Source organism: Kogia breviceps, chromosome 3 (assembly GCF_026419965.1).
Source record: "Kogia breviceps isolate mKogBre1 chromosome 3, mKogBre1 haplotype 1, whole genome shotgun sequence".
NCBI classification, from domain to species: domain Eukaryota; kingdom Metazoa; phylum Chordata; class Mammalia; order Artiodactyla; family Physeteridae; genus Kogia; species Kogia breviceps.
In genome coordinates, this window is record NC_081312.1 from 148,599,118 (window position 1) to 148,612,606 (window position 13,489).

The 13,489-nt window shown below is 39.7% G+C and overlaps 1 protein-coding gene across 1 annotated transcript in view; it reads left to right on the forward strand.

Annotated features, from left to right (window-relative positions):
* MYO5C (myosin VC) overlaps nt 1-13,489 on the forward strand; it is a 115,094-nt gene that overhangs the window by 97,155 nt on the left and 4,450 nt on the right. Inside the window, exons 35-38 of the mRNA XM_067029857.1 lie at nt 337-491; nt 2,407-2,496; nt 4,917-5,067; nt 5,713-5,995. Coding sequence (XP_066885958.1) covers nt 337-491; nt 2,407-2,496; nt 4,917-5,067; nt 5,713-5,995 — 679 coding nt within the window. The remainder of the gene's footprint in view (nt 1-336; nt 492-2,406; nt 2,497-4,916; nt 5,068-5,712; nt 5,996-13,489) is intronic.

A 13,489-nucleotide genomic window follows, 5' to 3' on the forward strand; every position in this document is an offset into this window, starting at 1 on the left:
ATCATATATTCCATCCTCATCATAGAGGCTGAAGTGAGGGCGCATGGAACTGGGGTTCCTCTGTTACCTTGGAGATATGAAATTCTGTCCTTTATTCAACCTTAGAAAAGAGAAGGTACTTTGCAAATGAGAAGTAAGAGGAGGAGGTGGCACCTGCATGTATATTTTTGCCAAGAAAACCGCCAGCCTGAACTCGTCAAAGGGAAAAGACATCCCTATGCGTTCAGGCACTACATCAAGTACAGAAAAGCAGACAACCCCTGCCCCATCATTATAGGTTCCTTATCAGGAGAGCTGACCATCAGCCAGAATCCTCACCGACTCTCTCTGCTCCAGACCTGAAGCCCCGCGGTGTGGTGGTGAACATGATCCCCGGGCTGCCAGCTCACATCCTGTTCATGTGTGTACGCTACGCAGACTCTCTAAATGATGCCAGCATGCTCAAGTCCCTCATGAACAGCACCATTAATGGTATCAAGCAGGTGGTTAAGGTAGGAACTACCTTTGACATTGGCCCTTGGTATAATGGCTACTTTAGGAACACCTGTGGGAATGACCAGATGCCTGTACTTTTCCCATCCTTCACCTCCAGTCTTTGGTCAACCACATGATTCCTCAAACCAGTCAGAGGCCCGATCAGCAAAAGAATCCAAGCTGTTAGGAAAAGACAACTGAGGTCAGAGAGCCCTAAGGGTGGGGATCTGCCAATGGTCCCCAAATCTTTACCTGCAAGACTACAGTCTGGTAGCCAGCACCCCACCCACCACTTCTGTCCCCCGGGGCTGCAAAGAGGGGCTGGCTGCAAGGAGTATGTGTCTATCCAGATAACAAGCATGAATGCCAAGGAATGGGAAGGACTGAAAAATTACTCATCTCTTCCCTTAGCATTTATGTAATTCTCCCTTATAAAACCACAGTATGTACTTTTATTCTCAGCCCAGAAACGAAGATAAGCTATATGTAAGGGACCAATAAAATATAGATCCGTTATTCTTCATTCCCCTTCCAAATGGGAAGTAATGTTTGATTTTGAGATATATTTAATTTTTTTAGTTGGGGAAGTCCTATCTCACTTTTAGTAAAATATGTGTTCTAGAAAAGTCATGAGCAATTAAATCCTATTTTAAATACTCTAAGAAGAGGGAAGAATAAAAACAGTGAGTGCATCAGGGCATGGATAATTCTTCCCCTATCCCCCCCACCACATTTTATACTAAGAATTCATTATTCATCAGGAGTTAGGAGTAGAAAACTAACGTTGATTTGGTGCTGGGTGCTTTATAGTCACTGTTTTCATAGGAGCTACCATTGTGTTCTTAGAAGAGACTTCCATAAATTCATGTTTTCCCTGTCCGTATTTTCATAAATTGGGTTTTCTCAGGGTACACTTGCATTCCGTTCCAGGTCATGGGCACACAGTATTTGCCCCATCGTGCTGCTCTGGAATGCTTAAATGCTTAGAAACTGAAAGACACATGGCATGAGGAGTGTAAATCCTTCCTTGCCAGCGTCTTCCATCTCAGCTTCTTCAATGGCTCCCCACCCCTCCCCCTCCAGTGCACAGCACATTAAAGCAACCCTCACTTGGTCCACATACCCCCTTGGCCACCGTGCCTTTTTTTTTCACCCCTTGCAATCTGGCTTCTACCCCCGTTATTCCACAGAAAGATCACAAGTAATTCCTCTTGCTAAATCCAATGGTATTTTCTTAATTTTTATTCTCTTTAGATGGACTGAACAGTAGCACCATCTCCTTGAAATGCTCTGACATTGTCTTTCAAGTCCCAGGACTTTCCCAGTTTTCCTTTTATCTCTCTGGTCTTTATTACCTCTGCTTCTTTTGCTCGTTTCTTTCCTTCCTGCCCCATAAGCAGGGGTGTTCTTGCCAACAGAGTCCTCGATCCTGAGCTCTTGTCTGTCCACCCCTTTCCTTCAAGGAGGACATCCTCCCACCTCTCTCCTGAGGTTTTCTCAGCTGTCCACGTTCCACATCATCTCTGCATCCTCTGAGCTTTCGTAGCCCAGTCTATGCCCATCATGTAGGCCGTCGGCCGCCTAATTAACTGTGTCCTATATATGTCATGTCTGTCTTACCAGTCAGAATGTGAACTTTGGAGGGCAAGGACTGAGACATTTCTCAGGCATTCCTGCAGTGCCTGCTTCAAGCATCAAAACAGGTGATATAACCTGTACAGAAATACTTTGCAAACCATAACGTGCTAAATAAATATCAGAGCTTATTTTTATAGTATAAATTTAATAAAGTCTAATGAATAAAAAAGGAATTCTTTTTGGTCAAAAGCCACCAGCTAACCAAACAGGTAAGATATGTCTGTTCATGGCTCAGAGGTACCAAATCCAACACCAAAATCTAACTTTTTCTTTTCTTGTTTTTTTTTTTTTAAGGAACATTTAGAAGACTTTGAGATGCTGTCCTTTTGGCTTTCCAATACTTGTCATTTCCTCAATTGCCTGAAGCAGTACAGTGGAGAAGAGGTAAGATTGCCTGTCCACTCTGTGTTCTATGCTGACTGCCAGTCTCCTACCTCCTCATGAGCCAGAACTCACCGTAGGAGTTAGGAATTGGGATGCCCAGCTCCAGAGACAGCTTCTGCTCCAGCTGGCTTTCTCACTCCCCCCTCACCCCGGAGACAAGCTTCACATCACCAGCTGAATGGAAGTCACAGGCAAAAAGACTTCTAGAAAGAAGTATAGACCTCGGGCATGGTACTAAGCCTCAGTTTTCTTGACTTAAAATTCACGAGGTAGATTCTGTGATTTTTCATTTTCCCTCTGGTTGTAAAATTCTGAAGTTTTTAGTATTATCACTCTAAAATACAGCTGTTAGTTCAACATGCCTATTTCTTCATAGCTGTTCTCACTATGAGATTCTGATGGTTCCTCCATAATCTGCAAATCCTTTGCCATTCTGACTCTGCTTTCAAGGCGCTGACATCATAAAGAAGCTCTTCACTTCCAAGTGCTCACAGAGCAATATTTCATGGACCTAAAATAGCAAAAATGGCTTTCAGGGTTTTCACTGCTCTGCAAAATGGTTATGCCATTTTATAGTCCTACCAGTAGTATGTAAAGGTTCCAGTGTGTCATACCTTTACCAACACTAGTTGACAGACATTTTATTATTTATTAGTCTCATGGGTATAAGATGATACTTTGTTGACTTAAATTGTAATTACTTGATCACTAGTGAGGTCAAGCATCACTTCATGTGCTTACTAGTCGGTTGGGTTGCCTTTTAAATTGCCTACTCACATCTGTTCTCCATTTTCCTTAAGGGTGATTATTTTTCTTATTGATTTGCAGGAGGTCTTTACATATTATGGGTAGATTGTGGCTTATCTTCTACTTTTCCTTATGGAGTCTCTTTGTCAGACACAGTTTTTGAATTCTGATGTACTTAAACCTATCAGTCCTGTTCTTTTATGATACCTGATTTAATGTCTTGTTCAAGAAATTCTTCCCTACCCTGAGATGATGAAGTTATTCTTTCTTCTAAACTGATAATTCAAATTTAGAGTTCATAATTATGCTTTTATCCAAAATTGGTTATGATTATCCCAAGTTGACATGTGAGGTAATGATTTCATATCTTCTTCCATGTGGATAGCCAGTTGTCCCAATGGAGAGAAAGTAAAATAAAATATAAAAATAATCCCACTGGTACTGTTGAATAAAAGGAGAAGTAAGTAAAGAAAATCCAACCTCTAACCAGAAGGAATATTGGGAAGAGGGGGGAAGACCAGCCCATTTAAGACAAACTGTCATCTGTGAGGCCTTAATGGGAGGCATTATTCAATACCATTCTTAAAAATCCTTTCTTCACCCCCTTCTGCCATGTATACAATGTTCTTGTCCCTGTCTGAGTGGTTTTTAATTACTATATTTTTATTTCTAAAATTTCAATGGTTCTTTTTCACCTCTGCCTTTTATAATGTCCTATTCTTAATGTTTTTTTTTCTTTTATCTCTTTGAACATGGTAAACATATTGTGTTAGTCTGCTTGGTCTGCTAGCACAGACTACATGGCCTACACAACAGAAATTTATTTTCTCATAGTTCTGGAGGACAGAAGCGCAAGATCAGGGTGCAAGCATGGTTGGTTCACTGGTGAGAGCTCAATTCTGGCCTTGCAGACAGCCACCTTCTCACTATGTAGTCACATGGCCTTTCCTCAGTGCATGGGGTAGAAAGAGAGAGATTGAGCTCTCTGCTGTCTCCTTCTGTAAGAACACTAATCCTATCAGATTAGGACCCCACCCTATCACTTCATTTAACCTTAGTAACTTCCTTAGAGACCCCACCTCCAATTATAGCCACCCTGGAGGTAAGGGCTTCAATATATAAATTTGAGAGGCGGGACAAATATTCAGCCCAGAACCCACATTTTAAAACATTTCAGATTGGTCTATACTCTCTAATTATAAAGTTATGAATCTCATTTATTCACCTACCAACCTCTTACAGCAGTTTATTTCCTTGGTTGCTTTGCAGTTTTTTCTATGAGCTTCCATGGGAGTTGTTTTCCAATGTAGTCTAGCTCTGAAAGCACATATTTGTCAGGGAAATAAACAGGACAGTAATGTTTACAGTTGACCCATCCTCAGATTCAATCAGCTGTGGATCATGTGGTACTATAGTACATATTTAGTGAAAAAATCCGCATGTAAGTAGACCCATGTAGTTCAAACCCATGTCATTTAAGCATCAAGTGTAGTTAGTTATAGAAAATAAATGCTACCACAAACATCAAGAACTCATTCGATATAAATCAGACATTAAGTTTTAAAGTATAGGAGTTATAGTAGAAGCTTATTATAATATCATAAGTAGAGATAGTATTTTAATTTTCTACATGTCTACATTATTCTAATATTTATATTCAAAATTACTTCCAGGAATTCATGAAGAATAACAGCCTACGTCAGAATAAGAATTGCTTGAACAATTTTGACCTTTCAGAATACAGACAGATTCTTAGTGATGTGGCTATACGAATATATCATCAGTTCATTATTGTAATGGAAAATAACATTCAACCAATAATAGGTAAGAAGAGAATCGATGACCAAGAAATATTTATAATGACATTGAGACCTTAAAAAAATAAATCTGGTGCACAGCATGTGTAATTGCAAAGAACATAATTTTAAAACAAGAAGATTTACTGATGTAAATGTCCACTTTTTAATTCTTTGATTGCTAAACTGATTCCATATATAAAAGTACACAGGTCATAGTTTTCTTTCTGTAAGGGGGATCCATCCTGAAGGGAAAGACTTGGGAGAACTGCTGCTGCTTATGTGGCTAATCCTGGTTCTTAGCCAAGTATTTTTGAAATTCCAAAGCCTCACTCAAATTCTTGTATACTTTTTTCAATTTTCCGAAATTTAAATACTTTAGGCTTTAAGTAGTTCCAGACCATGGGTTGTCACGCTAACCAGCTCTCTCTCCTGTGAAGTTGAAAGAAGAGGAGCTGTTGGCCTGCTGTAGGTGACGGTCCATCCCCATCCACCCCTTACATCCCGGTGCCCCCCAACCCTCCATTCTTCTGCTTCCTCTATCACAGCTATATCCACACTAACTCATGGGGAAAATGTCCCACCTCCTGAAACAGACACATGAGAGCAGCGGACATGTTCTCTGGGTGTCCCCACTGTGTGTGCAAGAAAATCTTCCCGTTTTTCTCCATAGTGCCAGGCATGCTGGAGTATGAGAGTCTGCAGGGCATTTCCGGCCTGAAGCCCACAGGCTTCCGGAAGCGGTCATCCAGCATAGATGACACGGATGCCTACACAATGACCTCCATCTTGCAGCAGCTGAGCTACTTTTACAGTACCATGTGCCAGAACGGCCTGGACCCCGAGATCGTGAGGCAGGCAGTGAAGCAGCTCTTCTTCTTGATTGGGGCGGTCACCCTGAACAGCCTCTTCCTGCGCAAGGACATGTGCTCTTGCAGAAAAGGGATGCAGATAAGGTAAGACCCATAAAGCACCACTACTCCTGGAGAGGCTGGCCAGAAGGCATGCTCTTAAAGTCCGAGGCCACACACTCTGCCCTCCCTCCACAAGAGCTGCACTGCTGGAGGGTGTGCAAGATGACTCTTAGAACCTTGGAAAGGTCAGCCATCTGATGCCAGGCCCTCTTCCCGTCACTCTACCCCACGCTAACTTGACGGTCTGGCAGAATGTCTTCTACTAAGAACTAGTAATTGTGTATTTTAAATTCTGGCCCTCTGTGGTTATCATATACTCAACCAGTATTTATTGACCACCACTTCTGTGACTAGCACTGCTGGTGAGGGACACAGGAAACAGAGGAAAGGGTGATTTGATCCCTGCCATTGAGAAGCTAAATGGTGACTCAAAACCACTATAATTAAGTCACAAACAAGTGGCGAGGGAAGTGCTTCAGAGAGGAGAGATTATCGTGGACAGAAAAGTTAAAGAAGCCTGAAAACTGTGTGTGAGTGATTAAAAATGGGAGAACATTTCAGGCAGGGCAATGAGTGGGCAAAGGCATAGTGGTAGAACTGAGTGAGGACCCGTCCTCTGGCAGGAGTAAATAGCTCCGTCTAGATTAAGCAGAGGTTTGTGTCGGGAACAACAGGTCTGCAGTAGAGTGCTAAGTTGGACCCAGACTGGGAGGGTCTGGAATGCCAGGCCAAGCACTGGGAGTTCATCCTGCGGACATGGTCATCCAGTTTTGAGGTGTGTTGACTTCTCGTTGTCTCTAAACTGAGGAAACACAGACCATTAGCTATTGTTTGAATTAACACTGTCACATTATTAGACAGCATATAATATGGGGTAGATATTTAAGATTTTTATAATATGTGCAGGGATTTGACACCTGTAAGTGATAGGAGAACTTGGGATGGTGATGATGGCAGTGATACAATGAAAAGTGACCCAAAAAAGTTTATTAAGCCAAGAAATAAACAAGAGGCATCCATTACATCTTTTGAGCATTAGAGGTGGACATCCCTACAAGTCATTGTGGCAAATTCTCATGATACCAGGTTGTGGTTTTTAGATATGAGGGAGTATTCAGGAAGACTGGGCTTTTTTTCCTCTTCATTGAGAGAGGAAAGACTTCTGTTTATTTCCCGAGCACTGAGCAGATGCCCTGTAGCCCTCTGAGGTAGGATTCAGGTCTATTTAAAGTAAAGCCATAAACCTCATGTGCCACCAGAGTCTTTGCTAAACAACTCTCATTCCACCAGTAGGTCCCCAAGTTGAGTGAACATCTGTCCCCATAGGTGCTCAGTATTTTCTCCTCTCACCAATTGAAAGTGCTATTAGAGAAGTACTGACTTTCCAGTGTGTTGGTCTGAGTAAGTAGCACATGCATTTAAGAGGCATTCATTCGTTCAGATATTGACTCAGCTCCTGCCATAAACAAGGCGCACCAGGACTTACAATGACTTTACCATGACAACACAAGCAACACAATAACAAAACATGAACACAAGTGGAAAATCAAAACCAAAGAAAAGTAAAACATAAACAGTAGACAGAGTAGCTTGAAAACTGGCTCTGGGCTTTCTGACTGCCAGGAGAAAAAGTCAAACATCATAGCTCTCTGGTCTCATCTGGCTTGGTGAGGCAGACCAGTTCCTGGGAAGATACAAAGATTTTCCTAGTATGTAATTCTTTTTTTGTGCCTAGTCATGAATTGTAAAAATATTATCTCATGTGGAACTTTATCTCACCATCTCCACAATAGCATTTTTGCTGCAAGTTCCACTGTGGCTGTTTTGCCCAGGGATCTTTGATAAGAACCTAGGTAGGGGTCGTGGAGATGGAGACAGTTCTGTTAGGAACCAGAATAATGTGGCCCAACTACAAACGTTGCTTGCTGGCCTGAGGGAATCTGGGGGGAGTACAAAAGGCATTAACTTGGGTCTTGAAGGACAAGTAGGATCTCAGCTGACCCAGCACCAGAGGAATGAACACGGGCCTCAGTGAAGGAAAACTGAGGGCAGGGTATGAATAGCCCCCTTTGAAAGGAGCACCAGGAGTGATGGAAGGACCTAGAAAGATGGGTTAGAAAGACAAAGCAGAATGCCAGAATGAGAAATGCATGCTTTAGTCCTTCAGGAGTGGCAGCCACCACAGATTTTTTTTTTTCTTTTTCAGAAGGCTTTAAACTATGAATTCAATTTCTTTAATAGTTGTAGGAAGATGCAGGTTATATATTTCATCTTGGATGAGTTTTGGTAATTTTTGGTTTTCAAGGAATTGGTCCACTTCATCAAAGTTGAGTTAATGTGTGTAGAGCTGTTCAGAATATTCCCTTGTTATTCTTTTAATTAATGTAGAATTTATAGTGATATCCCCTCTTCTACTCCTCTGTGGGTAATCTGTGACTTCTCTTTTCCTTGGTCAGTTCTTGCTAGAGGTGTATCAGTTTGGTTTCACTGATTTTTGTCTTTTTTAAAAATTTAATTAATTTCTATTACTGTCTTTTTGATTTCATTCCTTCTGCCTACTTTGCATTTATTTTTCTCTTCTTCTTCTAGGTTCTTAAAGTAGAAGCCTGGATTATTGGCTCTGAGACCTTTCTTTTCTAACATAAGCATTTAATGCTATACATTTCTCTCTAAGCACTACTTAACTCTATCACACAAAATTTGATATGTTATATTTTCATTTTTGTTCAGTTCAAAATATTTTCTAATTTCCCTCGAGTCTTACTCTTGGACCCATGGATTATTTAGAAGTGTGTTGTTTAATTTCCAAGTGTTTAGAGACTTTCTTGTTACCTTTCTATTATTGATTTTTAGTTTAATTTCATTGTGCTTGAAGAACATACTTTGTCAAACTCTTAGAAACAAATGATAGAATGGTGGTTGCCTGGGGCTGTGAAGAGAGAGAAAAAGGGAGTTGTTGTTCATTCAATGGATGTAGAATTTCAGTTTTACAAAGTGAAAATGTTCTGGGAATCTGTTATACAACATGGTGCATATAGTTAACACTACTGTACTATACACTTACAGTGGTTCAGATGGTAATTTTATGTGATGCGTTTTCTACCACAATTTAAAAAAAAAAATCTCAAGGTACATCCAGGTTAACATATACCAAAGATTGTGATACTAGAATTACCAACCATCCCACTTTTCCCGAGACTTTACCAGGTTTATTTTATTTTTATTTTTTTTTAGATGTTGGGGGTATGAATTTATTAATTTATTTATTCATTTTTTCCCAGGTTTATTTTTAAAATACAAACTTATAAATATTTTGGGACTCCCCTGGCAGTCCAGTGGTTAAGTCTTCATACTCCCAGTGTAGGGGGTATGAGTTCAATCCCTGGTAGGAGAACTAAGATCCCACTTGCTGCATGGCATGGCCTAAAAAACAAAAAACAAAAACTTATAAATATTTTTACATTGAAATAAACAAACTTTGTATGATTTCTAAAATTTGTTAATATTTGCTTTTGTGACCCAGGTCTATTTTTATGAATCTTCCCCATGCAGTGGGTTGAAAAGAATGTATATTCTGCTTTTGTTGGGTAGAATGTCCTATAAATGTAGATCAGACCCAGTTTGTTGATGGTGTTTTTCATTTCTTCTATATCCTTGCTGATTTTCTGTTTATTAGTTCTACTGATAACTGAGAGGAGTGTTGAAGTCTCCAACTATAATTATGGAGTTGTCTATTTCTTCTTTCAGTCTGTCAGGTTTTGCTTTATGTATTCTGAAGCTCTGTTTTTAGGTACATACACACTAAGAATTGTTATGTCTTCTTGGTGAGTTAGCCCTCCTTTCATTATGTGGGATCTCTCTTTGTCCCTCCCTGGTAATTTTCTCTGCTTTGAAGTCTACTTTGCCTGAAAGTCTACTTTTTATTTGGATCAGTGTTTTCATAGTATGTCTTTTTCCATCCTTTTACTTTTAACCTATCTGTATCATATCTGAAGTGAGTTTCTTGTAGGCAGCATATATTTGGGTCCAGTTTTTTGTTTTATTTTTTCATCCAGTCTGACAATCTGTGCTTCTTAATTGGGGTTTTTAGACCATTTAAATTTAATGTAATTATTGGTATACTCAGATTTAAGTCTACCATTTTGTTATTTTCTATTTGTTCCTTCTGGTTTTTATTTCTCTGATTTCCATTTTCTGTCTTCTTTTCGGTTCTTTTAACATTTTTGGTACCCCTTTTAAATTTATCTATTGTGTTTTCACTGTATCTCTTTGTATCTTTTTTAATGGCTGCTCTAGGAATTACAGTATACATACTTACCTTTTTCAGTCATTTTAGAATCAGTATCTTATCACATTAAGTGGAATGTAGAAACCTTACCATTACACAGGCCCCTTTCCCCTCTTTGCTTGTTGTCTTATATATTATATCTACATACATCAAAAACTCTGCCAGATGATGTTATAATTTTTGTTTTAAGCCATCCAACATATTTTAAAGGACTTAATAGAAGAATGGTCTATTGTATTTACCCAGGTACTTATCATTTCTGTTATTCCTTCATTTTTAATGTTTCAAGTCTCATTTTCCCCCCAAATCTCATTTCGATTTCATTTTCCTTTTGCCTGAGGAAGTTATTTTAGTAGTTCTTTTAGAGCAGGTTCACCAACGATAAATTCTCTTAGCTTTCTTTCCTCTGAAAATATCTTCATTTCACCTTCATTCCTAAAGTATATTTTTATAGGCTACCAATGTCTGGGTTGACAGTCCTTTCTTTCATCAGTTTAAAAATGTTCCACTTTTTCTGGCTTCCATGTTTTCTGATGAGAAATGCATAGTCATTTGAATTATTATTTCCCTATAAATAATGCATAGTTTTTCTCTGAGTTCCAAGTTTTTTTTTCTTTGTGTTTACTTTACCACAGTTTGATTATCATGCATCTGGGTGTGGATTTCTTTGGGTTTAGCCTCTTTGAGCTTCTCTGAGCTTCTTGACTCTAGGTTTGTGGATCTCATCAAATGTGGGATATTTTCAGCCATTTCTTCAAATGTTTTGTCTGCATCACACTTTCTCCTTTCCTTCTGGAATTTCAATGACACAAATGTTAGACCTTTCATTATTTTGTTATCCCTAAAGTTCTGTTCTTTGTACTTTTCAGATTGGATAGTCTTTATTGATCCCTTGAAGTTCACTGACTCTTTTCTCTGCCATCTATATTCTGCTATTGAGCCCATTCAGTGAGTTCTTTTGTTTCAGTTATTGTATTTTTCAGTTGTAAATTTCCATTTTTTTGAAACATCTTCTGTTTCTCTTCTGAAGCTTTCTATTTTTTCATGTATTTCAAGATAGTTTGTCCTTACTTTTTGGAGCATTTTTGTGATAGCTTCTTTAAAGTCTTTGTCAGATGATTCTAACATCTGTGTCATCTCAGAGTTGATACTATTAATTGCCTTGTTTAATGTGACTTAAGATTTTCCTGGTTTTTGTATGCCAAGTAATTTTGAATTGTATTCTGGACACTTATTATTATATTATGAGACACTGAGTCTTTAAATCCTATGGAGAATGTTGATATTTTTATCAGATAATCAGCTCACTTGGGTTCAGGCGTTGCAGGTTGTGGTTCCTCTGTCAGTTCTGTCTTCAAAGCCTTTGTAAAGCTATTTGGTTTTGTCTTGTGTGTGACACACAGTGGCCAGTCTGAAACTTGGGTGGTGTGCAATCCTATAGTTTAGTCCTCAAAGTTTATGTGTGCTCTTGAGGTTCAGATCCATCCCTGGGCTCAGGTGTGTGTCCAAGAGTTCATACATAACTTTAAGGGTCACTTTCCCAAGCTCCTCCTCTCCACAATACCCCTGGTACTTTCCAGATACCTGGGGATCCCCTCTTTGGTCCTCCAGACAGAAAACTAGGGCTTCCCTTAACTCACTGTGTGGCGCACTTCCAGCAAATGTCCCCACCAGGGGTCAAGTGGTGAGAGGAAGAGCAAGGAGAGTTCACGCCGTCCTCTTGAGCCACAGCTCCTCCAACTGAAGAAAATTCGCCTCTCTCAGAGTTTTAATTTCCTACTGGACCCGGTTGCCACAACCACAGGACTGTTTGGGGCTTGCACGTGAGAGAATAAAGAAAAAGAAAGGAAAAGGAGAAAAAAGAAAAACAGAATTTCCACCCTCTCTCAGAGCATTAGGACACCCCTTTCCAGCACCTTGAGCTCTTTGTTGGCACCCATGCCCACTACTGACTTTCAGGCTGCTTTGAGTTCAGGCCAATGAATAGCAGAGGGAAAGATACTGGTAAACTCATTGTCAGTTTGGAGATACTTCAAATTCTGGTCTTCTCTCCCAGTTCACCTGCTACTGTTTACTTTTCAGAGTCCTCACATAGCTGTTCCAGGCATTCCATCCAGGTTTTATAGCTGCATTCAGTGGGAGAAACAAAATGGAGTGCTCGCTCCAGCTTACCAAGAACCAGAACTCCAGCACAGAGTTTTGAGTGGGAGGATTTACATGCTCAAAATTCAGTAGATTCCCATTAGGAATCTACTGTAATAAGAACTAGTGGGACAACATTGACACTGCAAAAAAAGGGGGGGGTAACCAGTGCAAGAGATGTTATCTCACACTCATTACATCCCTATAGAATACATTAATTCAGCATTATTGTCCCAGCGTTATAACCCATGGGGAGTTGCTAATCTGGAAGGTCAGAGCTGGAACTGACCTTAGAGATCACCTAGTTCAACACTCAGTTTTTTTGAACAGCTTCATTGATACATAATGTACATGCCATAGAGTTCACTCATTTAAAGTGTATAGTTCAGTGGGTTTTGGTATATTTACAGAGTTATGCAGCCATCACCATAATGTAATTTTAGAACAGTTTCTTCACTCCAGAAAGAAACCTTACACCCAATAGCAGCCACTCGTATCCCCTAGCCAAGTCCCAATGGGGAGTCCACTCCCCTTCAACCTAACCAGCAACAAATATGTTTTCTTTCTGTATAGATTGGCCTATTCTGGACATTTTTCAAATAAATGGAATCATAAATATGTTGTCTTTTGTGACTGGCTTCTTTCTCGTAGCATAATGTTTTCATAGCTCCCCCCTGTGGTAGCATGTGGCAGTACCTCACTCCTTTTTATTGCTGAATAATATCCTATTGTATGAATAGACCACAATTTGTTTATCTGTCCATCAACTGGTGGACATTTGGGTTGTTTTCTTTTTTTGGCTATAATGATTAATGGTGCTGTGAACATTTGTGTATGATTTTTTGCATGGACACGTTCTCAGTTCTCTTTAGTAAGTACCTAGAAGTGGAGTTGCTAGGTCAGAAGGTAGTTTTATGTTTAACATTTTGAGGAACTGCCTAACTGCTTTCCTTAGCAGCTGTACTATTTACATTCCCACTAGCAATGTATGAGTGTTCTCAACACTCTGATTTACCAAGAGAGGTTGAGTAACTCTCCAGGCTTACACAACGGATTGGTGGGATTAAAACCCATGGCTCTTAACTCATAAACCTATGATAATCAGT